We start from the raw sequence: 26,881 nt of genomic DNA on the forward strand, positions 1-26,881 counted from the left end.
TATCAAAAGTGCTTAGGTTGACGATGACAGAAAGGATCAACTGGAAACAAGCGAAAAGAAAGACATTAAGCATAACCACAAAATATGCATGGCGATATCTATATTTCATTCGAACGGAAAACATGCTAAAAGCAGAGTCGTAGTCAAGTCATTTACCGTTAAAGACTTTAGTCAAGTCTTTTGGCATAAGTGACTCGAATTATTTCGTAAATATTGATTAATTGATAATAATTAATCGAAAGCAAAACGACAATTTTGTCAACCAGAAACGTTTAGGTTTGTTACAAAATTTGGTTGCACAGTACACGTTCGTAAACAAGTAAATGCATTTTAGTTAGATAATGTTTTCGGACCAATAAATAGAGATTTGACTCAAGTCAAGCCATTGATGTACTTTTTTATAAAGGGACTCGTCAAGTCTTTGGAAAAAGTGATTTAATTCGTTTCGACTCTGGCTAACAGGAAGTTGCAGATGTGCTAAAGAATGGTCAAAATAAAACCCTGTCCAAGCTTCACAATGCATTGTTATTTAAAAGTAACCTTTTGTTGATGAAGTAGAAACTGGAACATAGGCCTACTGGCGGCAAGTCAAAGGAATAAATGAAAAACTGAACTGCGTGTAAAGTTTGGCGTTTTGCACAAGGTGTGCTTTCCGCAACATTAATATCATGCAACGAACCGAAATCCGAAGTATTTTTCTTTTAATTCGTGAAAACCCGGTTGGTCTACGAGTTTTCAAGTAATATGCACTGCAACACACTTATTCCTACAAACAACATGGAAGAAACAGGATTAAAACGTTCATGAGACACAGGTTGAGAACCGCTAACCTAAAGATAAGTCAGCAAATTGAAATGATTAATTATTATGGTTCCGTCGTAACAGTGTGTTTCGTGCGAAAATGGAATATGATATTCACCATAAGTCATCTTAATCTCTCTCATCAGCTGTGTCACTACAGTGAAAGAAAATGTTAAACAAGAATTTTATAAATTGCTTCTTTTACAAATTTGAGTTTCACCAAAAGTAACTTTCAGTGTCTTCTTTAAAAGTCCTCTTATTAAAAACCTGCGTCAATAAAAATCAAAAATACACTGATGTCATTGTCATAATACACTATTTCTGGATCTAACGACAAAAAGTCTAAGCAAGTCACGCGTTCTTAGGGAGAGTTTATTTTTTGGAAAACTACATTATTTAAAAGAAAAATGCTGATTTGGTCCTTTTCAAAAAAAACTTTGCTAACTAAAGCAAATTTTATGTTTTGAAAATTTAAGAACTACAACTCGATAACAAAATTTGTTAAGCAATAATAAATTTGCTTCAACCATGAAAAAACTATTCACTTGACTAGACAGTCTAATTTACAAATTTGGTAGTAAAGCAGCTTCTTATAAACAGTGAGTGAATTATACTAGTAACCAGCCTATACCAGAGGTGGGCAAACTGCTGCCCGCCGACATGTTTTTAGTGGCTCTTCTAGCTGAATAGCAACATCCATTATTGTTCATTATCCAAGCATTGTTTACCGTATTTTTATTGACACTACAGATTTTGCGGCTCGCTGGAGCTTGTAGTTTTCCGCAAGTGACTCCGTCATTGAACACGTTTGCCCACCCCTGTCCTATACAGTATAAATTGTTCGGATGTTTTATTTCGTTAGGCAGTGCACGCAGGCATTACGCCATCTTCAAATTGAGCCTACTCCACAATGAAGGTGGGCTTCATGAGACACAGTCATGGTTAATGATGTTTGCGATGTCCATATAACTGTAGACGTTGGCTATTTTCTTATCAGGTTATATTAATTGTTACTTAATGTTGGGCCTAGAATTATTCCCAATTTTGTTGAGATACCATAAAAATCTTATCGCGGAGAGGAACCTGAATTTGAAAAGTTATTTGTTCCATATTGTTTATTTTGTGCCCATTCAGAAAGAAACAAACAACTCTAAACAATAAAATGCGAAAAATCTTAGAATACAGTACTTGCAATTGTCTGCCACAGGGGCAATTTGCTTTCGAATTTCGTTTATCTGTATAGGAAATGGAGGAAAAGATTATCTCCCGCCGAAAGCTACGACAGGCGGCCCATATGAGCGTGAGGGCATGTGTGGATAGCTTTGTTTTTAAAAAGTGAACTACAAAAGCTTCAAAATACACCCGTTACTACATCGATAGACCTCATTTACTGGCATTAACACCTCCATCAATATGCTCCGTGCAGCCCACTCAAATTGAGAAGTCGCTGCAGCAGCGATTCATATATGAGCGCCAACACGTTTTCCGCCCGCGCGTATACGCCTAACGTCATAAATGACGTCACAAAAAAGTCGATCAGCTGGAGAGCTTGGCGCCGGCGGGTTGACATGATTCGCGCGCTGTAAAAGTGGAAGTGGCATAGACAATGTAGCAGCAGCAACTAAAACCACCTCGTTTTCCATATTCCATTGACTTCATTTCAGAAGCAACGTGCCATCCTTGGACAGATAGGTCAACTGACAGTACTGACTTGAACTCATATTAATTTCTTTCGGCTTTTCATTGAAAAAGAAGGCAGCACGCTTGACAGTGAAAATCTAAGGTAACTTGTCTTCAGGAAGTTGTGTGCATTTTGTTTACTTTCTTAACAGCAATAGATAAAGCTGTAATACTGGTGTCTTTGGTTTCTGTTTAACAGCAATATATTTGAATTAGTGTACGATCTGTGCAATTGATAACAAAGACAACTGTTTGTTAACTATAAACTATGATACTAAAACTGTAATGTTGTATTGCATTTCTTGGCTTGGTTTTTTTTTTGATTGCCAAATTCTGTTGCATAAGAAGTCTAGCTTTCTCAGCTAAATTCTGCTTTCAGTTAAGTAAAGTTGCATTTGTTCAAGCACTTACTGCAGCTATTAATGATGATGTATTTCTTTGTGAATGAACTTGTTGAAATGGTGTAGTACTAAATCTACAACCACCCCATACATGCCATCTAATATTTCTCAATAAATTTATGTTTAGTTCACAGCCCTTAAAAATATTTTTGCATGTACTTAGCTGATGAAGTTCTTGTTTATTATGTTCAAGGCTTGGCTTATACATGTGTAGCTCATAATATGGGTCATAGGTAAATAACTCCAATATTTATAAAGTATAGCAGATTTGTTTTATATTGCGATAATACTTAAAGCACATAGGCTATCTAAATGGTAGGAATTTATACAGAGACAAACTACATATTCGATTGGTAATTAATCAGTTGGAAGCAATTTCACTTTTTGACTGACAGTGTGATTCCGGCAGAACAGTAAGTTTCTTCCAGCAACTTTTTTGAAAATATATTCTAAGTTTTGTCATTCTTTCGCTCACTTGCTGGATTGTGCAGCATTATATAAAATAAAAATAAGATCTGGTCTTCACAGAACTTCTGAGCTTAGAGGCCAATATTGCTTTCATTTGAAAAACAGTTTCCAAACCCATTGTATTTCACTTAACTATTCCGAAGTTATGTTTTAAGAGCTATCAAGCACTCATGATTAACGATCTTTTGATGGTCAGCTGAATTTCAAATGTCTTACCCAATCCCTTTGTTGCTTTTTACTTCCAAGAACTATGTCAGTTGTTAGCAAACATGACATACACTTCACATCTTGACTCGACTTGTAAAAGGATCATAAAATATTATGACACCATTGTGGTTCATGGAATTATTTCTGTCAATATTGTCATACTGGACAAGTGTGACACTATTTGTGGTTTTCTCAACACCATCTCTTATTATATACAACTTTAGTTGCACTGCAGGTTGACTGATTGACTTAAAACGTCTGTTGTGTTTAGATCAATCAAACTTTGCAATCTGGTGTGGTGATCAAACAATGCCTAGAAACAGGTTCGTGTGTTTATTTCCTAATTATGATAAATATCAACTTTTTACTTGAGGCGAAATTGTGGTATGTATCATGCTATTAACTTTAGATTCCGATGTTATGCCAATTAATTTATAAGAGCAAGCCTTTTAAGGTCGCAGTTACATCCAGTCAGCATAGAAACTTTAGCTAGTGTTCATGTTTAGGGCATGCCTGGACGGCTGAATGGAATTACGTTCGGCGAATTTGTTCAAACAATCTCTATTTACGCAGGCGTACAAAATGATACGTTACGTTTTCTGCCATCTCAGTAAATACCAACAGCGTTACTGGTATTTTTTTAAAACCGTTATACCAACTTTTTCGAATCGTAAATGCTTCTTTCAGACTCCTTATAGTTGACCAGATGTGTTTTAATAAGGTTTGCAGGATGTAACTTTTGCATAGATAGAAGCTTGCACGTATTCAGGATACACTGCAGAATTGAAAAGACTAGGACGGGCTGGTTGCAGTTTCCGTTTACCACGAAGACAATTAAAATCGCCCCTTTGCCATCACTAATTCGCGCCTGTTAGGGCGAGAATCAGACTGTAACCTACCTGGTTTTAAAAGAAGCTGCAAGAGCAATTATTATCTACGCTTTGTCTTGCGCCCCATAGGCTGGCGTTTTATTGAGTACTTTTTGCAAGAAAAGCAAAAGCCTTGTCCCTAAGTGCTAGCAGAGAAGTGTTTGAAGTTTGATAGCAACACTGGCGGACCGCCCGAAGGTTTACGCAGAGACAGACTGTGTGTTTAGTGTATCGAGTTTAATACACTGGAATTTCACATGCGCTATACCGGACGCTTGAAAGGTTTCTATTTGTTCACTTAAAGTTAGCAAGGGCAGACGTGACACTCGCTTATTGTTGATAGATGATTTGTCCAACGTGCAAAAGCGCAGGAAAGTCTAATATGAAATATGAAACGCTTCTACTCGCTTTGTGCCAACGGAATAATTAATCGTTTGCTGCTCGTTTCACGATCAAACTCAATTATTAGTAAAAAATCAGCTGTATATAACTGCTGTATGCCTGTATCTTTACTGTATAAATAACGCCGGAACGTTTTTCGAAGTTTCGCAGTTTCGTAATGTTACTGTTGAGCACGAAGTTATGGCAGTTAATTTATTTGGAATTTTTTGTCGATTATGTGACCTTTAAAGCTAAATTTGCAACGCACAGCGCATCAATAGAGTTTAAAAAGAACCGTGTTGTCGAATGACTTAATAACGCAATTTAAATTTCCTGCCTTCCACAAAGAATTGCGTTGTCGGTTTTTTATGAATGACCTTTGCGGTGGCCGTTTTGTGGTGCTAAAGAGCCCGCCTGAAAAATCGGCTGTGACACTTTTTAAAAACAGACAGCCCAGACGGAACTCAGTTACGGCGTAAGTTTTCTAATAAAAGATAAGGAAAACGCCAACAGAGTTTAGAAAATCACTTGGCCCAGTTCAGTCTTGACTAAGTCATAAACCATGTTATACAACTGGCGCCATTCTTATTTTCAAAGTTCACAAGATCAGAATTGACTTTGGTTTAACACGAATGTAAGAGCAGTCGTCAAATGTCTTGCGGTGCGCGCTAATATCGAAAACAATGACGGAACATAAGCCCGTAAATATTAACTGGTGAATGTTATTTTTGTACTGTTGGAAGTCTGTTCCATAGTAACACGCGCTGTCTATGAATAATTTACCGTTACGTCATGAAATATGCATTACGGCAGGTGCGCAGTTCTCGAAGCTGATTGGCCGGCGGCAAAATGGGAAGTAAGGTTGGCACGCATAGCACACATTTAAGTTACGTCATCGTAAATAAACAACTGTTAAAAGTGTTTGATGGCGAATAAATGTAACAGAAATGGCCCGTGGTATTATAACCGTTTCCATATGTTTAAAATCATTTGATTTCTGTAGCAGACCGTGACATCTTTCAGAAGCTTGCCATGTGCTTGTTATATACGTAATAAACCAGCCAGTTGTATGTATATTGGATGCCAACAACCTAGTTTAAACTATAGGTTTATGCTTCGTATAGCATTTCGTCTTAAATCATTTTAACGCTTTTAAAATTTCGCCCGGCAATACATCGATGACCAAGTTGTTTATTCGCCGTTGTTTAGATTTACGAAAAACAACGTCATAGGATCTGTGCAATAATTTTGGGTCGTGGGAATAGCTACTACTGAAAACCGAAATTGAATTGGTCGGTTGTCTGTCTATTACACTAAACTACTCGATTCTTGGCTTGCAAGTCGATTCCCTAATCCCGCTTTTAATCGTCCGGTGGTAGCAAGCGCTGATTACACTGGTACTAGACGTCCCATTTCTTTTGTTTTTATTTTACAACGACATTGCCTTTTTCTTGCCAGGAAAGGTCTTTATTTTGTGATCGACTTAAACGACATGCAGTCAATTAGACGCTTGCAAGCGTTGCATGGTGTCATCGCAGTCCTGTTTGACCGTTAGAATGATGCGACGACCGAACTGGTGAGAACGTTTTTCTCAATGTTGTCCAACGACGTACGTGCAGCTTTCATACTGTGTGAAGCCTCTCTGTTGTGAACAAGCTGTAGAGATCTAAGTGCAGAAGTGGACGTTTAGTAGTCACTTCGAGTAGTCCAGGGTTTAACCAGCGTTAATAACTTTCTGCTTCTACTGCAAAAAGTGGCGTTGTCTTTCTAAAGTTCGACTGGTTTGTGTCGCTTTAGGTTTTGTCCTACATTCTTAAGCAGATGCGTTTAATATGTTGCGCTGTAAACGTGGAAAATATACCGTCAGTGCAGGCACGTTTCTGAGGTAAGGAAAAAATTTAGGCGGAATATGTATCGTTATTTAAACGCTCAGCTATTTGGGCAATCATTGTCCCTTTGTCTATAAAAACTCTGCGTAGTGCAGTATTTCCTGCATTAGGTAAAATTCACATTGTAAAAACTGCCATGCATTATTATGTTTCTTTTATTTATTTTTATTTTTTATTATTTGTTTTTTCTTTCAGCCATTCGGAACGAGCGTACCAGATTCTTCAGAAAAGCAAACAGCAGCTTTGTAAGACAAAAGTGAACTCGAAACCGTCGACTTCTACCTCAAAAAAATCCTCCACCGCCCTCCCACTAAAGAAGAGATTACGCGAAGAAAGCACTGACGACTTGGTCTTACGCGAAAATCGCAACATATCCAAGGTGGTAAATATATACCTCGCATGGCCTTCTATTACGTCATTACTAAGAGTTATATAAATATTTTGCGTGGGAGTGGTATTTTAAGTGACCCAACCGCTAAAAATTTAGAATTCTTGCCCCCTAGTAAGTTTAGTGTTTCACAAATTGAACAATTTATTGCCCCTTCCGTTCATGTTTGCAATAAGTTAAACATATCTCTCGTATCGGCGCTTTAGATTAAACAGGTGTACTTACTGTGTTTATAATTTGGATTTATTTGACATAATGGGCTAAAATTAAACCTTTTTTACAGATTAAGGAAAAACAGCGCACCAAGCGGAGAAAGACAATGGAATCAAAGGTCGAATCACGGCGGCAACAGTTCTACAAAGAGGTTAGTTCATTGTAATGCTGTAATGAAATCTTTTTTGTAATAACGCTTTCAAAGAAACAATTTTACGCAAAATGACGGTTTAAAAGGCCTCTTTGCATGCACAGCAAGCCGCTGTTGCCGCATGTTTTTTCTGCCAACAAAGCGCAATCCAAATTTCTCAAACAATGGCGTCGATTTACTAGCCCTTAAGTATACATCGATTGGCCTATTCATCACCATTGTGGGACGTTGCAAGCCATGTCCATTGTGTTGTGATTACGTCTGTTAGAAAATAACGGCCGAAGCGTTTGAACCAAAACTCTTCTTTCTCCGTGCCCGGACTTGTAACGCGCCAAGCAGAACTTATCCCAACTCACAGTTGCGCCAAAATATATTGAATTAGACACGTTTTAGTATTTGCTAACGTAAGCGAACCATTTCGCTTGTCAGCTATCAAAGTTTAACGTGTATTTAAAAATGTTAAATGTTAGTTGGCTATTCTGTAACGTCTGGTTACGGCACTAATTAACGGCGACTAAATGAGGGCTTCCAGTTTTAGTACGTTTATGCCTTTGAGTTTAGTGCTTGAGTAAAGGCTTAATTATTCATTTTGGTAGAATTAATAGATGGTAGTTTCCAGATCAGTCGAGCTAGGATTTATCATCAACGTTTTTAACAATAACCAATTTATGTAAATATGCTTCTTTCGTACGTGGTGTGTAAAGGACAATGATTTTAACCGTTTAATCAAGGTATAAGGCAAGTATGTGATAACTGATAAGAGTTGCAAAAGTTTGAACCACGCTGCCATTTGATAAAATCCGTTGATGGCTTTGTGCTTCGATATATATATATATAACATGTGCAGTTCAAATTTTTATCTAACCCCTACCTTCAGGTATTACCACTGTGAAAAAAGTAATTAAAGTGTTCTGTAAAAACAAAGATGCTTTTGACTTGTGAAAGTTTTCTCAGGAAGTTACAAAGCCAGAAGAGGAATACTTAATCTTAAGGGATACTCAGACTGAGTGTTGTGAGCTCAAAACATTATTTTCATGCTCAGACGGACTGGCGTCCCATCGATGACCAAATGTTTCCCACCCCGCTCAAAGACGGACCGGATGCAGAAAATGATGACATCATACCCCTTGCTGCGTCATCACTGCAAACGTCACGGCCAAGAGGGAAGCGTCCGGGTGTTTTGCAAGAGATCAATGCCGATCACTCTCCATCGTCCCATTATCAGTTCCGGAACATTTTTACTCCCATAGTCCAATGCCGAGCGTCTCCTCTGCCTACTCTTAGGTAAGCGAAGCCTATTTTTTACATCATTGAAATTAATTTAAAGTCTGTCGGTCTTGCCGTGTTGGCTTTTGTCAAGGTATAACTGGAAAGTGAAGCAGGGCACAGTTTTTGGAGGTCACGGTGTTCGCATTAGTCATCTTCCCGTGTCGTTTGTTTATGATTGATTAATTAAATTATGTCGTACCTGGGCTTCGCTTCCAACGAAGACCTATTTCACAAAGGTTTGACCAAACACAGCGGGTAATAAATTAAAAATTTATCTGGAACGCGGACAGATGAAAGCTTATTATCGAAATCCGAAAATATCCCCCATTATTTTCCGACCCATTTCTTTAGTTTTATAATCCGGGTAACCGTAAATTGGCTGTTGTGATTGCAGATTTAAATCATTTTTCCTAATTAATCAACGGGTAGCCTCTTATTTTTAGGACAAAAACGGCTTTTAATTGTCTTTCCTACTGTCATAATTGACTTTTTATTCAACATTAAGTAACCCACAGTTGTTCTTCGAGAGATAGTAAATTGCCGGTCATAAATTTCCTTTTGTCTTCGATTTATCAAGTCAACGACTTAACCGTCTCGTCAATAAATTACATCACTTCTCGTGTTTTCACGAGAAACAGTTTGCTCTAGGATTTAAAACGCAACTGTCGTTTACATGATTACGTAATGTTGACGTAATCATGAGCAAGTCCAAACATGACACGTAACGTCCGCTGTAAGTTAGAAACGTCAGGAACCTGACCCTGTGGTTATGACCTCGGTCGAAATGTGTCATGAAACGAGATTTTGCATTGACAACTATATATAAAATACCTGTCGTTGAACAACTATCTGCAATATTAATGAGAATACCGTTTAATCCGTTAAATGCTTCTCATTGTAACCTGACGGTTGGCGAGCTTCTGGCGTGTACGAGCATGCACGGGCCTGATCCTCCCATAACAAATCCTACACCACTACGGATGACAAAACACTTTGTGTGACGTAACCATCTGCCTGACTCGATGGCTGGTCGTCGTCACGTGTCTTTGTTGACAATCATGTGCGGCAGTAGCTATTGCCAAACTGCCATTCCTCACTGACAGATCGCTTAATAACAAAAGCAATATCTGTTGGTTGCGCAGGCCTAGTTAATAACCAGAGTTCATTGATTGGTCCATACAAGTATGTTCGCTTAATCACCGCATCTCTTTGATCAGAAACGCGCTCATTTTGCATTTCCCGATTTCCCAGCCCCTTCTTGGTAAAACGGTGACGAGGCAATCGATCTTGTCATTGTCACAGCACAATAGAGTTAGCAAATGACGGAAGAATCGTTCGTCCCGTAGGTTTCGCTTTGACGCCTCGATCGTTACGCATCGATTAATCGTTGCGTAACGATCGTTCCTTAGTTTCTCATCCCAATTTTTCATTGTCTTGCCGGCTTTGTTAATTAGATCATGATGCGTTTTTAACACAACACCATTCTACTAAATGGCAGGAAATTGCCGAGACGAGTTGCGCGGATTTTTGGAACGTGGGAATAATCTTGACATGCCAACACACGTTCCTAAGCCCGCAACGACAACGTAACGTATTTGTGTCAACAAATAATGGGAGAACCACCGCCTAAGTTTAGGAGCTTTTTGTTCTTGTTTTTGACTTCGCTCGGACTTGCCCGCTGTTTGACGTGATGGGGCTTGTCTCGGTCACGTGACGCGGCGTGTTTTGTTGTCAGAAGAAATTTCGGTTTAAATGTCCACAGAAGACATCTTTGCGTAAATAGTGAAAGGCATTTAAACGATCCCCTGATCTGATTTGAAATAACTATTAATATCTTATCATTAATATCTTCGACTAGAACGATCGCAATTTATCTGCGTCTGTTATTCTTGCCAGCATTAAGCCAGGTTTTGTAAAGTGAAAACCTAATATCATCACTTGACTCAATAGCCACAGGGTGTGTCGTGTTTTGCACAATTCTAACTTGTCTTTTCATCTTTGTTTTTGTGTTTTCCTTTCAACAATTGCTCATCCGAGGTGGTATTGACGGCCTCGGGTTGCAAAAAGTTGCAGAGTTATGATTACTTTGATGACCATCCCTCGTTTAGTCCGTTTGCTTGTACAACACGACATCTTATCCGCTAATTATAATTTTCAGTATTTTGGCGGCGTGGTGATCGCGCTTTAAACAGGTTAGACATCATTCTTAAGATTCAATGTGTCTTTATTGTGTATTTAAACTCCGTTTAAATCCCACCATTTAATCAGACGCTTGTAACATTTTGTGTATTAAGCCGTGGGAGTTTCAACCGGCTTCCCCAGGCCCTATTGTCTGCCTGCAGCGAGCTGGCACCTGTGTCATGCCGCACATACCTTTTACCGTTCCCTGGTTTCACGTACCCAGGTGTACGGGGTTGGGTTACTTTAGAAAATCTAAATCGGATGTAATTAGTAAATGTCTCATTGTTAAGACTCCTTCTTTGGTTACATTGTGTATTGGTAGGCATGCTATCGAACAAACTCACGTATGGCGGTTCCGTCCGAAAATGTTTTAATATTTTAATTTGTATCTTTAGAACAGCCTCACGTGTTTGGACGGAAAACGCATTTTCATTTTCAACAAATCTTAAGTTCGTACACGTATACGGTGCATTTTTTTTGCGTAAGGGCGAGTATACGCGTTTATGTTATTTTAAGCAAGTTACCGGCTGTACTCGTCAAAAGTAAACCAAAGGATGTGTTTTGTTTCGTGACAAAGGAGGGCCGGGCCGGAGCCGTAAGCTATGTTTCAGCTTTTGTTTAATTTCGCCGACTTGGCTGTTGGGTCTTCTTTGTTCGCCACTTCCCTTTATTTGCCTAAGTTACGGCTCAATAACATAACGTTAGGGCTTGGACAAAATAGTTGTCCGTAGGGAAAGCATCTCGTTTTGTAGAACGTGAGAGAGAGAGAGAGAGAGAGGGTAGTTAAGCCCTCCTGCAGGAAACAGTTAACTAGATCAGTCGGTTTCATGAGAGAAAAAAGAAAGGCGGTCTTGCTTCAACAGGCTGGCTTCATACCAACGTAGCCACATCGGAATGTCGAGTCCCGGGGAGCTAGGTCTGTGGTTTCCACCACGTTTTGTAGGTATTCGAGAGACTGTGAGACGTTAATTAGCTGTGGAGTGGCAGTGTTTTTAAATAGGTTTTCTAAGAGTACCGAGTCAATGTGGTCATCGAAAATGCAGTGTTTTTGTGATTTTCTTTAAAAAGCAGTAAAATAACAACAAGAAGTAGGGAACACAAAAAGCCGTGGTCAACAAAGCAAAGAAACTGCAGAGTCAGGCACATTTATTTGTAGTCGTATTTCTTAGAGCAAAGAAACTTTTTGACGTCTTTCTGTTGTGTTTACCTGTGACATATTTTTAAGGGATTAGGACAACCAATAATTGCGAGCATAAATTTTTGTGCTGTGTCAAAGTTTGTAAGATAAATCGTTCTTTGACAAGATTGCGAGCAAAAGTTAGCAACCATGGTTATGCACACATTGCGAATTCGTACAACATTTCAGGACAAATATTTAAACTTGAAAAGGTAAGGAACGTTAGAGCCATGTACATTTTGTGGCATTTATTGGATTTCGTTATGAGATGCTATGGTTTTAGTTGTTGTGGTCGCCGTTGTTTTGGCCAGTCGGACAACTTCGTTATTATATTTTGTCTTGTTTATGTCTTCATCTTGTTATATGACTATTATTAACATCAAGTTTAACTTTCATATTAACCATAACCACAACGTGTTGTTGTTCTTGTGCCCGATCTAAGAGCCCACGTTCTAATCATCTTGTTTGTTTCAGCTGGGCCGACTCTGACGAATTATGGCGCTCGATGGTCGACAAAGAATCGCTTTATTACCGAAGCAGCGCTTACTTGTCGAGACACGAAGACCTGCAACCTCGAATGCGCTCCATCCTGCTAGACTGGTTAATGGAGGTAGCAACTCCACTTCTAAATTCTAAGGGCAAAGCCAGATAATGGAAAGTATCTTGTCTAACGCTGGTGTGTCTCTTTACAGGTATCAGAGGTGTATACCTTACACCGGGAGACGTTTTATTTAGCGATCGACTACATTGATCGATATCTTTCCAACACAACCAACATTCACAAAACGAGGTTACAGCTTGTCGGTGTCACCGCCTTATTTATCGCCGCGAAATTAGAAGTAAGTTTGTCATTTTTTTGAATAAAATTTATTTGAAGAATCTATATTCACGCAGGTAACCAGTATTTAGGAGAAAGGATTTCTAAATATTGGTCTTTGCTAAGCTTTTGTGTCTCTACAGGAAATCTATCCCCCGAAGTTAACAGACTTTGCCTACGTCACCGATGGAGCTTGCACGGAGGAAGAAATCATATCCCAGGAATTGTTAATCCTGAGCACACTCAAGTGGTCGCTTTCCCCAGTCACAGTGGTGTCCTGGCTAAACGTTTATCTTCAGACAGCTCACGCCGCTTTCGCAGCCAACCCCCCGTCATCCGCCTTTTTCCTTCCTCAATATCCGCAAGAAACATTTGTCCACATATCACAGGTGGGAATAAATTTGCAGTCAGTTCTTGTGTGAAAGTTAACGGTCCTAAAATTTGATAAAACAACGTCTCAGATGCATCTAGTGCTTAAAATGTCACCATCGTCCTGGTCCGGTTCTGTTCGTAAATTTTGCTATATTTTTTCTATTATGTCGTCTTCCTAATCTCGAATATGTGAATATTGCGACTGTGAGTTGCCGCCGATTTATTGACCCACTTTGCTTGTGTTTTACATTCATGCAGTTATTAGCAATTAGCAAACAAAATAACTAATATCGGGACTTTCCGCGTACAGCTACCTCACAGCTTTACTTGCTGGATATTTAACGTGCGGTTTCAGAAACTGCGTCAAGTGTCGGGTAATCTTAACGGTTCTTATCTCCATTCTAGTTGATCGACCTCTGTACATTGGACATCGAGAGTCTTCAGTTTCCATCCGGTGTCTTGGCTGCGTCCGCCTTGTACCATTTTTCATCGCGGGAGCTCGCCACCCAAGTTTCAGGCTTTCAGTTCAAAGACATCGCCGCTGTAAGTAATTCTATAAGCACTGGGATAATTCTAGTATAAGTACTAGGAGTGTTATCATCAATGTCTAATCTATTTACGGCATTTTACCTAATTTTGACTTTATTGCTTTAAACTTCGGTTTTCCGGTGTTTGTCGGTTTATTTATATCGTTTATTTTTAAGGCATTAGGTGCGCTATATAGTTGGTTCTGTTAATATTGCCTGATTTTTGCGTGTTTTTAATTGAACTGTTTATGCGTTTAGTGTGTCCACTGGATGGCGCCGTTTGCGATAACAGTCCGAGACAGCGGTCTTCAACCTATGAAACAATTCCGCAGGGTGGCAGCAAGTGACGCACACAATATTCAAACTCACGCGAATAACATTGACACCTTGGTAAGTTAGCGGTAAACAATTCGGCTGATTTTGAACTGCTTTTACTAAGTGTATGTTTTGCTTGTATGGTTCATCGTGGTTAAAGTTGGAATTGAATTTGTAGGATATTGCCATGGAAAATCGCAGCCGTGTCCAGACACAGTTGGCTACCTGCCAATCCCCGACTGAAGTGGGAGGTTTCATGACACCTCCTAAGAGCGGTCAGAAACAGTCCATGGCCACGACGCCGCTACCGGGACTCTGCAGCACTTAAAGACAATGGAATGCGCACAAGCATGGTCGTATTTGTAAACGGCAAATAGCACCACGCGTGAGCAGTTTGTTTTTCTCCTTTTCGTCACTCGGTGCCGCTGCTGAGAGAAGGCACATCTACGAAGACGGCGGATCGAAAACACTTAGGCGTGTCTTAAAGTTTTTAGATACGGCGTTACACGTTGCAATATAGGACAATTACTCTCTGTGACGCAATAATCCTACGATTATCTCCACTGTGATGTCATACACCGTGCTTGTTAGACAACATAATAATTAGCGCCGTGCACGATATTTTTCCAGTTTTTGTGTCCGTTTTGCCCATTTTATTCTATTACCTTTGCTATCTAGGGCTGGTGCCTTCATCTTTTTGGTGCATGGGTGAAATATTTTAAAATCAAATCGAAAATGTTTTGTTATAAGTTTTTGGTGAGAAATTTTCTCGCAAGGTGCCAAACTCCGTTATAATCTAGAGCTTTAGTGCCTGTATGTCAGCCTTCACAGAAATATTTTTGTCCGTTTTATGCTGTTTTCTATCACATCAATCATCGCAACGGATTGAAAGAGTTTTTGCTGCTACGTTTCTTTTTACGTTTCACAACAATCTTATAAATGTCTATCTTGCTGCTTTTGTTTTCCATTCTTCTTTGAACGTGTTTTAACTCTTTCACAATCTATATGTTGACGTGTTTGTGCAGCAAAAGTTTTAACAACTGTTGCTGTCACTGGTTATTGTGCTAAACATGATATAGTGATGTTGATAAATTTATAACTTCACATCAGTCCTAAGCAAGCGCTATGCAATTGAATTTTAGGTAAAACGCTTGCTTAATATCTCAAAAGATGGTTTTTAATTTCGAAATAACAGTTTTTTAACTTATTAGAGCTATCAAGTTTTGCACGCGTTTTCAAAGCAACCGATTTTAGCTATTGTGTAGTGTCGACATTAACACTATAAACTTTTTTTATTTTTAAATTTTTGCATTATCCATTAGTTGACGTTCTTACATAGTTGTAAGTTGCAGTTCTTGTTGGTTGAAACCGCTCGTTCGTAGCTTTCGTTACCGCTACAATTTTTTCTTGTTTTTTGTCGCTGACTTCTGGTCTCGTGATTTTTTATTATGAACTGTGCCATGTGCCAGACAGTAAATTAAACACGTTGAAATGAACTTATTTGTATTTGTATTTACTTTCCTGTCAACCTTTACGCATAAAATAATACAGACGTTAAATCAAGCCGCCAAAAGAGCTCTTTTTAAGACGCAATATATCAGATTATTGCAAGGATAAATTTTCGCTGCACATTCCAAGAATGCACCTATTTTTAATAACGTGGTTCTCGTTACTGAGATATTGTGCGAGATGCAATTTCGTGCCTTGGAACTAAAAGATAAATGCTGCCACTATTTTAGCGGAAAGAGTTGTGCGTTTGAAGCTAGATTTCACAGATTCCTTTTTAATCGAACTTAAATGTTATAACATCGTAACGTAAACCTAACCTAAATTTACCTTCTAACTGCAATAAAATCTTAAAAAAGACTTTGCATACCCATTCTCCTTGCCTAACCGCCTATTAATAACTGGCTGCGTGACCTGCATACGGTGAAATAGTCACTTCGAAAGATAAAACCATTTGTTAATGTGATTTTACCTGTAATGCGCAATCTGTGCTTTAAGTGAGCAGAAAATGTCAAAACAAGTTAATCTCAACCCAAAGAATGGTTGTTCACTTGTTAGCAAGTATTCCAGACAAAAAAGTTTTATTATTATGTAATCATTAATAAGTTATCGCTGTAAATACGTTGCAAAATTGCCGCCAAACTGACGAACGGGTTGATGATTAATACGTCACAATCTGATAACATATCCACACGCTAGACGGTTGGCTTATGAATAAAAAAATGACTGTATAATGAATACCAACAGCCAACAAGGAGTTTAGGGAACTGAAGTTTAGCTCATCTTCATCTTTACTGATCATTGCAAATCAGTCTTGGTCTTGGTAGAGCACTTCATTAAAGTTTTAGATAAAAATATTAAATGCTTCAGCTGCATGTTTGCGTCGGTATTTCTTTTGGTGCTTTGCTTCTTTTGTCCTTATATTTAACGCTTTTTTCTCAACGATTCATGAATAAGATAATGCTGTATTTGTTTATTCATACCAGCTTTGCTGAACAGATGCGGGAAATCGTAAGTGGTATATGAAATAAAATTTCTAACCTATTAGCAAACTTTAGTCTTGATTCAAAACGAACCTGTCTGAAAATACAATAAACCCATTTTTTAAATCCGCTACTAAACACTGCTACGGAATATCCTCACTTTACATGTCAATTTCGAATACGGTCAGTGAGTAAAACAGGAGTTTAAAGTATAGGTATGTAGCCTATGTATCGGCTAAAAGCGATCATGTAAAATCATGTGAAATCTAAAAATGGTGTACTCCAGACAGGAATTAACGTGTTTGGCAAGTATCTAAAACTATAGCGTATAGAAGCGTGAAAAGAGGAATCGAAAAACAGTACTGATGATGTCATTCTTTGAAATAAGATGTCACGGTTTTGAATTTGACGCATCCTTTTCATATTACCAAAAGCCTGTATGTGCTCAGCCAACCGGCGTAACGAGTGTTTTGGGTTTCGATAAACCACGGTTGAGGGTTTCTGTGCTTACCGTTTGAAAAAGCGCTAAAATCCACAGACACCGGTTATTACGCCACTCATTGCATACATTTTTATCTTTTATCCAACCTTGTAATTTTTATTCTTCTCAACATTCGCAGTCTTTGACTGTGACGCCAACTTCTTGAGTTCTTATGTTTCCATTCAGGCTAACAGTACCTTTGAATTTGGGCCAGCTGGTTGATTTTTTAACCTGCCCGTCACCAGCCAGAGCGGTCAAAGCTTTTGAATTGGATAATCTGTCGTCAGTAAGATTTTTCTGATTGCTCTAATAAACAAATCATCGAATTCACAACTTTGTCGCTACGCAAATGTCCGATTAATCATGATCAGTTGAGCATCGATTAAATGTCAAACGAACTATGGGTATGTTTATCATACTTTTTCTAAGTTATCACTTATCACCATGCAAATCACCTTTTCTATGATGCCTTGTACAAGGGTTTGGAAAGCGGTTTCGACATTTGTTGCCTCCTTTGCGCTGACTTCAAAGAACGGCACCTTTAAATTTTTGGCAAACTAAAACAAAAAAGTTTTTTTTTTAAATTAAGTCAAATTTAATGAGAAAAGTAAAATACTCCTTTTGAAAGTCTATAGTAGGCCTATACTGACATTTCTTCCGATTTTGGCAGGGACCGCTTCGTTTAAATCAAGTTTATTTGCCACGAGGACGACAGCCACACCATTAGGGTCGCTGTGGCAATCCTGAAATTATATTTTATTCTATAAACTCCATCGCACACTGAAAAAGAGAAACCAAAACAATGGTCTGGTATATAGGGTCAAGTATAGACTATGAGATGTGTGATGGTGTGATTGTCATCATTTCTGAGTAAAGAAGCTCAAGGCTGGAAAGCATAAACATTACCTTAAAAGCACTTATCCAACCCTCCAAGCTTTCAAAGCTCTGTGGGTCATCAACAGCATAAACCATAATTACACCATCAGCATCCCGCATATACAATGGCGCCAATGAACGAAATTTTTCGCTGCCGGCAGTGTCCCTGCAACAGATAATGTCGAATTATTGATACACGATACTGAAGGCTTGACTAGAAGAACAAATTATGGCATGATAACTTAATACTTTACTCCACTTCCTTAATTCTACAATTAGACCTTCCTCACCAAATTTCCAGCTTTGTGTAGTGCACGCCGTTTACCTTGGCCGATGCAACTCCAAACTCTAAACCTTTTTATGAAGAATAGTTTGTGGTTGAATCAGTGTTTTGTTTATCTTGTTACGTTGATTAATAACATCTTTTCTTAACAACTGCATAATGTTGTTAAAAATTCTAGTGGTTGAAGTCAACATCTTTAGACTCACAAATGTATTAACGTATTGAATATTGAATGTAGGTGTGTAGGTTTAGTCTGTAACAACTGCACAAATGATTTTATCACAAGCACAAAGATTTATCGCACTTACCAACTGTAGCTTGCGTTTGATCAAAATTGTTGTAAATTATTCGCTTTAAAAGCGCAGTTTTCCCTGCGCCTGAATCTCCTAGCACGATGATCTTTTTCCGCTCCGAAGCAACATCTGCAAGCGCCATCGCGTTTAGCTTCAAAACAATCGTTTCCCTGACGCTTTCTCTCAGCAAATGAGATTAAACGTGAATTACTGGCTGAGTAAATGATACGATTTCAAAAAAAGTCCCGAAACGGGATTTACGTTTAGGTATAAGGTTGAACGCAATATTGTCACGCCTGATTGCGCTTAATGGGGAACACGATGTATAGAAACTGTCTATTTGTGGAAACCTACTGAATATTCTCTGACATTGCTACCGTAAGCAAAAAGTACTGCAACAGCTAATCTAGCGATATGAAACGTCTCACGGGACGAAATAAAGCGGGGATTCACCAATGGTAAATGTTTGTTTCTGCCCAGGACTTTAGGCATAAATAGTAAATAATGATATTTGTTAATAGAGTTAAACTGATTTGTTTAATTGGGACATAAACGTTTGTCCTCAGAGCAAGTAATCAAGGGAATTTTGTAATACAGGCGAAACAGCCGTTTGTCGTCAAAAAGTATCACGTGACCGACATCTTAATTCAAGCGTTTTTAGTATGCAAAAGGTTTATTGAACAACTTCAATTTCCTTAAAAGTCGCTGAAGGTTTAGTGACCGACCTTTTTGATATCATTCGTTACATTGGTTGACACTTGAGAGTAGAGATTTTTTCAAAATGAATCCAAGGGTCGCTATACATTATACCTTTTATACCAGCTTCCCGAAGATATATCAATAACGTACTGTATAATGGTTCCACGACATATGGCCGCGGGAAAATGACCGCGAACAAACTCACCGGGGTCAACTGAACGTGACGTAAATTGACCGCGAACAAACTGACTGTGATGTAAATTGACCGCGAACAAACTAACCGGGAACAGACTTACCGGAATGAAAATTGACCGGGAGGTAAATTGACCGTGGGAGTCCTGACGTACAGCTTCAATCTGACAATTTACTTAACTAAAGTGTCCATTGTTATTGCAATGAGTCCATTGTTACTACATGAGATAGGCTACAACGCATTGTTTCATAATCTCATCAAACAACTCGTCTAGACCGGGAAAATGCATGTAACAATAGGAAATCTATGAATAAAGGTGAACAACCCGTAGGGTCACCCTACACCCTACAAGGGGCCAAAAAACTCTACGAGTGGCAACCTTGACTGCAATACACATACTAAATTGGATAGTGACTAGATAGCGACTAGATAGTGAATTAGAATTTTGACCTTTTGACGGCCAATTTGTCGCCGGTTAATTTGATCGCCGGCCAATTTATCGACGGTTAATTTCATCGCCGGCCAGTTTACGTCACGGTTAATTTGATCGCCGGCCAATTTGTTGCCGGTCAGTTGTCCACAACCAGTTGTCGCCGGCGAGTTTGTTCACGGCCATATGTCGTGATCCCCTGTATAATAGCAAAAAGGTAACCAAATATAAATAGCTTTCAAAATACGCCAACAAATCTTTATGACGTTATAATAGGACATATTCCGCGATTGTCTCTTTTCGCCAACATTTTCGAAGGAAGCTTCCAGAGCCTAAAATACCGCGAGGTGTGATTTTCAACCTGGGGGTCATTAGTCTTTTTTCTAGGGGTCGTGAGAGCTTTCGATGTACCATAGAAACTATTTCGGTAAAATTTATTTATAAATATTTTATATTTCATGAGAAAACCATTTATAATTATAAATGGTTTGTGTAAATGTAACCAAGATTTTCCTTGGCCAGGAAACCTCCCGCTTTTACGGCTAGTCGATTAACCGGTTTCTGCTCTCCTATCTTTTATGAGCATTCCTTTAATAAAAACAAATGTCTTTCTTGTATTAAAACCAAATATAAACTCAATCAACTCTTCTCCAACAAACCACAGCGTAATCAATTTATTATCATTAGGGTGTGAGATTGGAAATTGCGGGCAGCATAACATACCTCGGGGGGAGTTGTGGGTAAAGGGGTAAACCGTGTACGTGTGTAGAAAACTTACTAACAATAAAAGGAGTCTCAAGTGACATATCGATAAATTACTAATACTATACAAAAACGCAGTCACACATTATGGCCACAACAATACGGGTGAAATACATCTTAATATAAATCTAAAAACACATCGTGGAATATACATCTAACTATACAACTAAAAACGTATCAATGTGCAGTGCTACATTAATACGCCTGTCAGCATGGATAATATACAAACAATTACCAAACGTGAAATTTGGTGACATAAATGGTATAAATGGTTGGTCCTGTTACAAGAGGAAACATCATAGCTTACTTTTTCAATGTGATTATGACCGTTAGAACTGTTTTATGCAGGAATCCTGTTCTTGATATTCCTGAGGTTAGGGTTATATTAGGCTCTAAATATACAGTGCAGGCTAAATTTTCACAAAGAGAGGTTAAACGTCACTATGGCAAAAAAGCGAAGTTATTCAGAATCATTTCTCAAATATGAATTTGTCAGTATCATCTCTGATGGCTCTGAAAAGGCTCAGTGTGTGCTGTGCATGAAAGTTTTTTCAGCTGAACCCATGAAACCATCAAAACTGGGCATTTAGAAACGAAACACACTGACTGCAAAGACAAAGACTTAGCCTATCATTTTTTAGCGAAAGACAAATTGTGTGAAGCGATATAGTATGGATACCTCCGGAGTTTTTAAGCAACGAAGTCGAGCTGCTGTTGAAGCAATGTTTCAAGCATCATTGCGAATTGCTAAAGCTAAGAAACCACATACAATTGCTGAAGAGTTGATGCTGCCATGTGCGAAAGACATTAATCGCATATTAATTGGAAAGGAAGCAGAGAGTAAGTTGAACATACTATCACTCTCGGATAATACAGTGCAACGTAAGATTTCACAAATGTTTGAGGACATCAAGAATCAAGTCATTCATCAAATAATCTCAGCTGGCTCGTTTGTTCTACAGCTGGACGAATCCACCGATGTTTCATCCTGTGCACAACTTATTGCATTCGTAAGTTACATTCACAATGGCGCATAAAAATTAGTTTCTCTACGTTTTAAATTTACGATCGATTTTTCAGACTATGGATAGTTTTTTTAGGGAAATTAATATTACAGTAAATGGGAACTGTTGTTCGGACTTTGTAAAGATGGTGGTCCGGAAATATTAGCCATAGCTCAGGGTTTCATGCACATGTTTAGAAAGTATCTACAGACTGTACGTTCATGCATTGTATGATACAGCGTGAGGCCCTGGCTTCAAAGACATTGGGACCAGAGTTGACGAAGGTGCTTAAACAAGTAATACAACTAATTAACTCAGTGGAATCCAGTGCACTCAAAACTCCCTTGTACCGATGCGTTTGTGAGCAGATAGATCACTATAATCTCCTCCACCACACGGAGGTGTGGTAACGGTGGTAACAAAGGCAACGTGTTTAAGCACTTCTTTGTTTTGTGGTTCGAGTTGATATATATATTTTTACGCAGCAAAAGAAAAAAGAGCTGGTCAAATTTTTGCAAAAAGATGTGGTATCACTGGCCTACCTTGTTGACATTTTTGGCAGACTAAACGAGTTAAACCTTTCCTTGCAAGGACAAGACAAAACAATCATCAATTTTATCGACGCACTGCCAGCATTTCAGGCGAAACTTAAACTCTGGGAAAGAAAGATGACACTGGGCCGAACTGGAATTTCCACTCTGAATGAATTCCTTGAAGACAACGAGGATATGCGTCTTAATGACGATGTCAAATCGAAAATAATCAACAACCTTCAATATCTTCGCTGCGAGTTTGCTAAATATTTCCCCCGACACAACAAGAGATTATTTGGCATTTGTTAGAAATCCGTACCTGGTCTCAGACACAGACCTTGTTAACATGTTCAATGGAGATGATTCTTCCCAAGAGGAGTTTATAGCCCTAAAAAGTGACTCAACTGCGAAGGATGCCTTCAAAGAGAAGACTTTGCCTGCATATTGGTCAGCCATGTTATCTTCATATCCCAGAGTTGCAAGCACAGCCATTCGACTTTTGATGGATTTTCCGTCTACCTGGCTATATGACACAGGCTTCTCAGCATTGCCGGGAACAAAGAACAAGGCCGGGAATAAACTAATAGTAGAGCTAGATCTAAGATTTGCTCTGGCAACAACAGAGCCACGCATAGACAAGCCTGTTACCAAAATGCAACACCAGCCATCTCACTAATGCTGCTGTCCATTTATATAAATTTAATACATGAGCCTTTGTTCAACAACAACAGCATTTAGTCATTTTTATTTTGCTATTGTGAATGCACAACAGCATTACATATGTTTAGCTGGAAATTTTGGAAGGAGGTCATTTGATTATATTGGGTTGCAAAATGGGTCGCTGTATGAACAAGGTTGAAAACCACTGGTGTGTTTTGTAATTTTTTTGTCAATATTATGTATAGTAATTATTTCTATACCCTTACATAAATGCCATCACTACTTTGGAACTTTCGCATTCGATAAGATGTGTTTGCCTTTATAACTTTTACTACACATATTTTTTTCAAAGAAAATCACATTTATAAAAATGTATTTAAAAAAGCAGTGTTGACCGAAGCAACAGGATACCGTAAAGTTTACATAATTCCACTAATTAGTTGATGCATGGCTTAAATAACAAATAAGAGAAAGCGCTGTCATTGTACAGCACTAGAGAGCAAGTAGGCCTGGAAGGATACGATCTACAATCTACTGTAGTGGTTATAGGCTCGCCATACACGTGATAATATCCAAAGAGAAGCGGCCGACGCACATCTCGTTAGTTTCTACCATTGGACGAGTTTAAAACCACTGGTGTGTTTTGTAATTTTTTTGTCAATATTATGTAACTTATAGTAATTATTTCTATACCCTTACATAAATGCCATCGCTACTTTGGAACCTTGGCATTCGATAAGATGTGTTTGCCTTTATAACTTTTACTACATATATTTTTTTCAAAGAAAATCACATTTATAAAAATGTATTTAAAAAAGCAGTGTTGACCGAAGCAACAGGATACCGTAAAGTTTACATAATTCCACTAATTAGTTGATGCATGGCTTAAATAACAAATAAGAGAAAGCGCTGTCATTGTACAGCACTAGAGAGCATGTATGCATGGAAGGATACGATCTACATTCTACTGTAGTGGTTAGGCTCGCCATACACTTGATAATATCCAAAGAGCAGAAGCGGCCGACGCACATCTCGTTAGTTTCTATCATTGGACGAGTACATACACTAATAAGCTGCATATACGCTGACGACAGAGACGACGACGACGTAGACGCTGTATGCATTAGTGTTTTGTTTCATAAAAAAATAAGTGAACCGCAAAATTGTTTCAGAGCTTTAAAATATGTTTGTCGGTTTCCTTAAAATATTTTGCTCGAAGAAGAAGAGTTTAATTGAACTCAAGGAGCAACCGTATACTTCGCAGGTATGTTCAGAATAAAATATTAAATGAAATATTTCGCGATGTGAATATATATTTTGGGTATTGACATCGGAAATATAAACGCAACACAAAGTGTTTATATTTTCGATGTCTATGTTTTATGATGTTACAAAATATTATTTGTAAACGGTTCTTAGTGCCATCAGAATATTTTTACCTACCAAATTTCTTGCAAAACTTATGCAAATATTTTAATGAAAATTTTGTTGGATGTAAGAAATATGTTAGGATATGGAAAACATTTAAAAAAAAAACAAAAATTTCTTTTGAGTGATGAAACCATTTTGTTGTTTTGTAAATAAAAATAGATGAACTGGAAAATTATTTTGAAGGTTTAAAACATGTTTGTGGGTTTCCTTTGCAGCATAGTGAGTTTGAGGAGATACCGTAAAATGCAATACTGTAAGACGTCTTTTGTATCGAGCTTTGAGAAAAAAATTTAACTTCAGTACTGTCTTTGTCTAAAAAGTATAAAAGGAAATGCGTTGTCGGCAGGATTCGAACCTGCGCGGGCAGAGCCCAACAGATTTCTAGTCTGTCGCCTTAACCACTCGGCCACGACAACTGACGATCAGTGAATTGGAAGAATTGCAACAAGTCGAATTTCCACTCTGAATGAATTCCTTGAAGACAACGAGGATATGCGTCTTAATGACGATGTCAAATCGAAGATAATCAACAACCTTCAATATCTTCGCTGCGAGTTTGCTAAATATTTCCCCCGACACAACAAGAGATTATTTGGCATTTGTTAGAAATCCGTACCTGGTCTCAGACACAGACCTTGTTAACATGTTCAATGGAGATGATTCAATGGAATAAACTAATAGTAGAGCCAGATCTAAGATTTGCTCTGGCAACAACAGAGCCACGCATAGACAAGCCTATTACCAAAATGCAACACCAGCCATCTCACTAATGCTGCTGTCAATGTGTATAAATTTAATACATGAGTTTTGTTCAACAACAACAGCATTTAGTCATTTTTATTTTGCTATTGTGAATGCACAACATCATTACATATGTTTAGTTGGAAAGTTTGGAAGGAGGTCATTTGATTATATTGGGTTGCAAAATGGGTCGCTCTAGGAACAAGGTTTAAAACCACTGGTGTGTTTTGTAATTTTTTTGTCAATATTATGTAACTTATAGTAATTATTTCTATACCCTTACATAAATGCCATCGCTACTTTGGAACCTTGGCATTCGATAAGATGTGTTTGCCTTTATAACTTTTACTACATATATTTTTTTCAAAGAAAATCACATTTATAAAAATGTATTTAAAAAAGCAGTGTTGACCGAAGCAACAGGATACCGTAAAGTTTACATAATTCCACTAATTAGTTGATGCATGGCTTAAATAACAAATAAGAGAAAGCGCTGTCATTGTACAGCACTAGAGAGCATGTATGCATGGAAGGATACGATCTACATTCTACTGTAGTGGTTAGGCTCGTCATACACTTGATAATATCCAAAGAGCAGAAGCGGCCGACGCACATCTCGTTAGTTTCTATCATTGGACGAGTACATACACTAATAAGCTGCATATACGCTGACGACAGAGACGACGACGACGTAGACGCTGTATGCATTAGTGTTTTGTTTCATAAAAAAATAAGTGAACCGCAAAATTGTTTCAGAGCTTTAAAATATGTTTGTCGGTTTCCTTAAAATATTTTGCTCAAAGAAGAAGAGTTTACTTGAACTCAAGGAGCAACCGTATACTTCGCAGGTATGTTCAGAATAAAATATTAAATGAAATATTTCGCGATGTGAATATATATTTTGGGTATTGACATCGGAAATATAAACGCAACACAAAGTGTTTATATTTTCGATGTCTATGTTTTATGATGTTACAAAATATTATTTGTAGCGTTTCTTAGTGCCATTAAAATATATTCAACTACCAAATTTTTTGCAAATATTTTAATGAAAATTATGTTGGATGTAAGAAATGTGTTATGATTTGGAAAACATTTAAAAAAAAACAAAAATTTCTTTTGAGTGATGAAACCATTTTGTTGTTTTGTAAATAAAACTAGATGAACCGCAAAATTATTTTGGAGGTTTAAAATATGTTTGTCGGTTTCCTTAAAAGACTTAATGAGTTTGTGGAGATACCGTAAAATACAATACTGTAAGACGTCTTTTGTATCGAGCATCTAGAAAACAGTTTAACTTCAATACCGTCAGTGTTTAAAAAGTATAAAAGGAAATGCGTTGTCGGCAGGATTCGAACCTGCGCGGGCAGAGCCCAATAGATTTCTAGTCTATCGCCTTAACCACTCGGCCACGACAACTGGCGATGAACGTATTGGAAGAATTCTCTTTGTTGCGAAAACCTTTACACCACTGAACGTTACCGATGTCAACATCAGTACATACACGGAATATCAGAGACGAAAAGTGAATTTAAAGAAATTTATACCATTGAACAATTTTTTTTTTGGTTACAGAAACGTAAGAAAGTGACCTTGCTGACAGAGCCTTGCGTAAATTATGATTGCATATTCCCAGTTGCACACTTGCACTACCGTTGTAATACCCTTGAGCAAGGTATGATATCAATGATGCTTGCTTCAGTTTAGGGGACCTGGTGAACAGTTCAAAATTCGAGCAAAACTGTACAACGAAATATGTATATCCAGTGAAACTGACAAAAAGACAAGCGGCTCTAGGAAGTATGTCGATGATTCCGGGGCTGGGTTTGAGGAATCATTAACGAGTTGAGAAGTTGAAAATACCATACCACACTGTGTGAAAATGACCATAGCAAAATTA

The 26,881-nt window shown here is 38.1% G+C and overlaps 2 protein-coding genes and 2 non-coding genes across 7 annotated transcripts; 1 reads left to right on the forward strand and 3 right to left on the reverse strand.

Annotated features, from left to right (window-relative positions):
• Positions 1-2,359: 2,359 nt before the first annotated feature.
• Positions 2,360-15,602, forward strand: LOC143468818 (G1/S-specific cyclin-E1-like). Of its 2 annotated transcripts, XM_076966233.1 has the most exons (11): positions 2,360-2,584; positions 3,829-3,880; positions 6,892-7,075; positions 7,368-7,448; positions 8,491-8,732; positions 12,550-12,685; positions 12,768-12,914; positions 13,036-13,281; positions 13,670-13,807; positions 14,050-14,181; positions 14,285-15,602. In XM_076966233.1, the coding sequence occupies exons 2-11, from the start codon at positions 3,867-3,869 to the stop codon at positions 14,432-14,434; spliced, it is 1,470 nt and encodes a 489-aa protein (XP_076822348.1). In that variant the 5' UTR covers positions 2,360-2,584; positions 3,829-3,866; the 3' UTR covers positions 14,435-15,602. The 2 variants fall into 2 exon arrangements, with proteins under 2 accessions (XP_076822348.1, XP_076822347.1); XM_076966232.1 differs by lacking the exons at positions 2,360-2,584; positions 3,829-3,880 and adding an exon at positions 5,082-6,692.
• A 121-nt stretch (positions 15,603-15,723) lies between these two features.
• Positions 15,724-18,707, reverse strand: LOC143468819 (ras-related protein Rab-13-like). 3 transcript variants are annotated; one of them, XM_076966235.1, is made up of 7 exons: positions 18,544-18,707; positions 18,243-18,306; positions 17,983-18,118; positions 17,727-17,819; positions 17,532-17,633; positions 17,184-17,382; positions 15,724-17,120 (listed from the first exon to the last, which is right to left on the reverse strand). In XM_076966235.1, exons 1-6 carry the CDS (start codon positions 18,668-18,670, stop codon positions 17,203-17,205), a joined length of 702 nt encoding a protein of 233 aa, XP_076822350.1. In that variant the 5' UTR covers positions 18,671-18,707; the 3' UTR covers positions 15,724-17,120; positions 17,184-17,202. The 3 variants fall into 3 exon arrangements, with proteins under 3 accessions (XP_076822350.1, XP_076822349.1, XP_076822351.1); XM_076966234.1 differs by having other exon boundaries at positions 15,724-17,382; XM_076966236.1 differs by lacking the exon at positions 17,727-17,819 and having other exon boundaries at positions 15,724-17,382.
• A 5,867-nt stretch (positions 18,708-24,574) lies between these two features.
• Trnas-aga (transfer RNA serine (anticodon AGA)) lies at positions 24,575-24,656 on the reverse strand. Its single transcript has one exon. It is a non-coding gene; the product is annotated as a tRNA-Ser (tRNA).
• A 1,662-nt stretch (positions 24,657-26,318) lies between these two features.
• On the reverse strand, positions 26,319-26,400 carry Trnas-aga (transfer RNA serine (anticodon AGA)). The gene has a single exon. It is a non-coding gene; the product is annotated as a tRNA-Ser (tRNA).
• Between the last annotated feature and the right edge of the window lie 481 nt (positions 26,401-26,881).

Source organism: Clavelina lepadiformis, chromosome 8 (genome assembly GCF_947623445.1).
Source record: "Clavelina lepadiformis chromosome 8, kaClaLepa1.1, whole genome shotgun sequence".
Classification (NCBI taxonomy): domain Eukaryota; kingdom Metazoa; phylum Chordata; class Ascidiacea; order Aplousobranchia; family Clavelinidae; genus Clavelina; species Clavelina lepadiformis.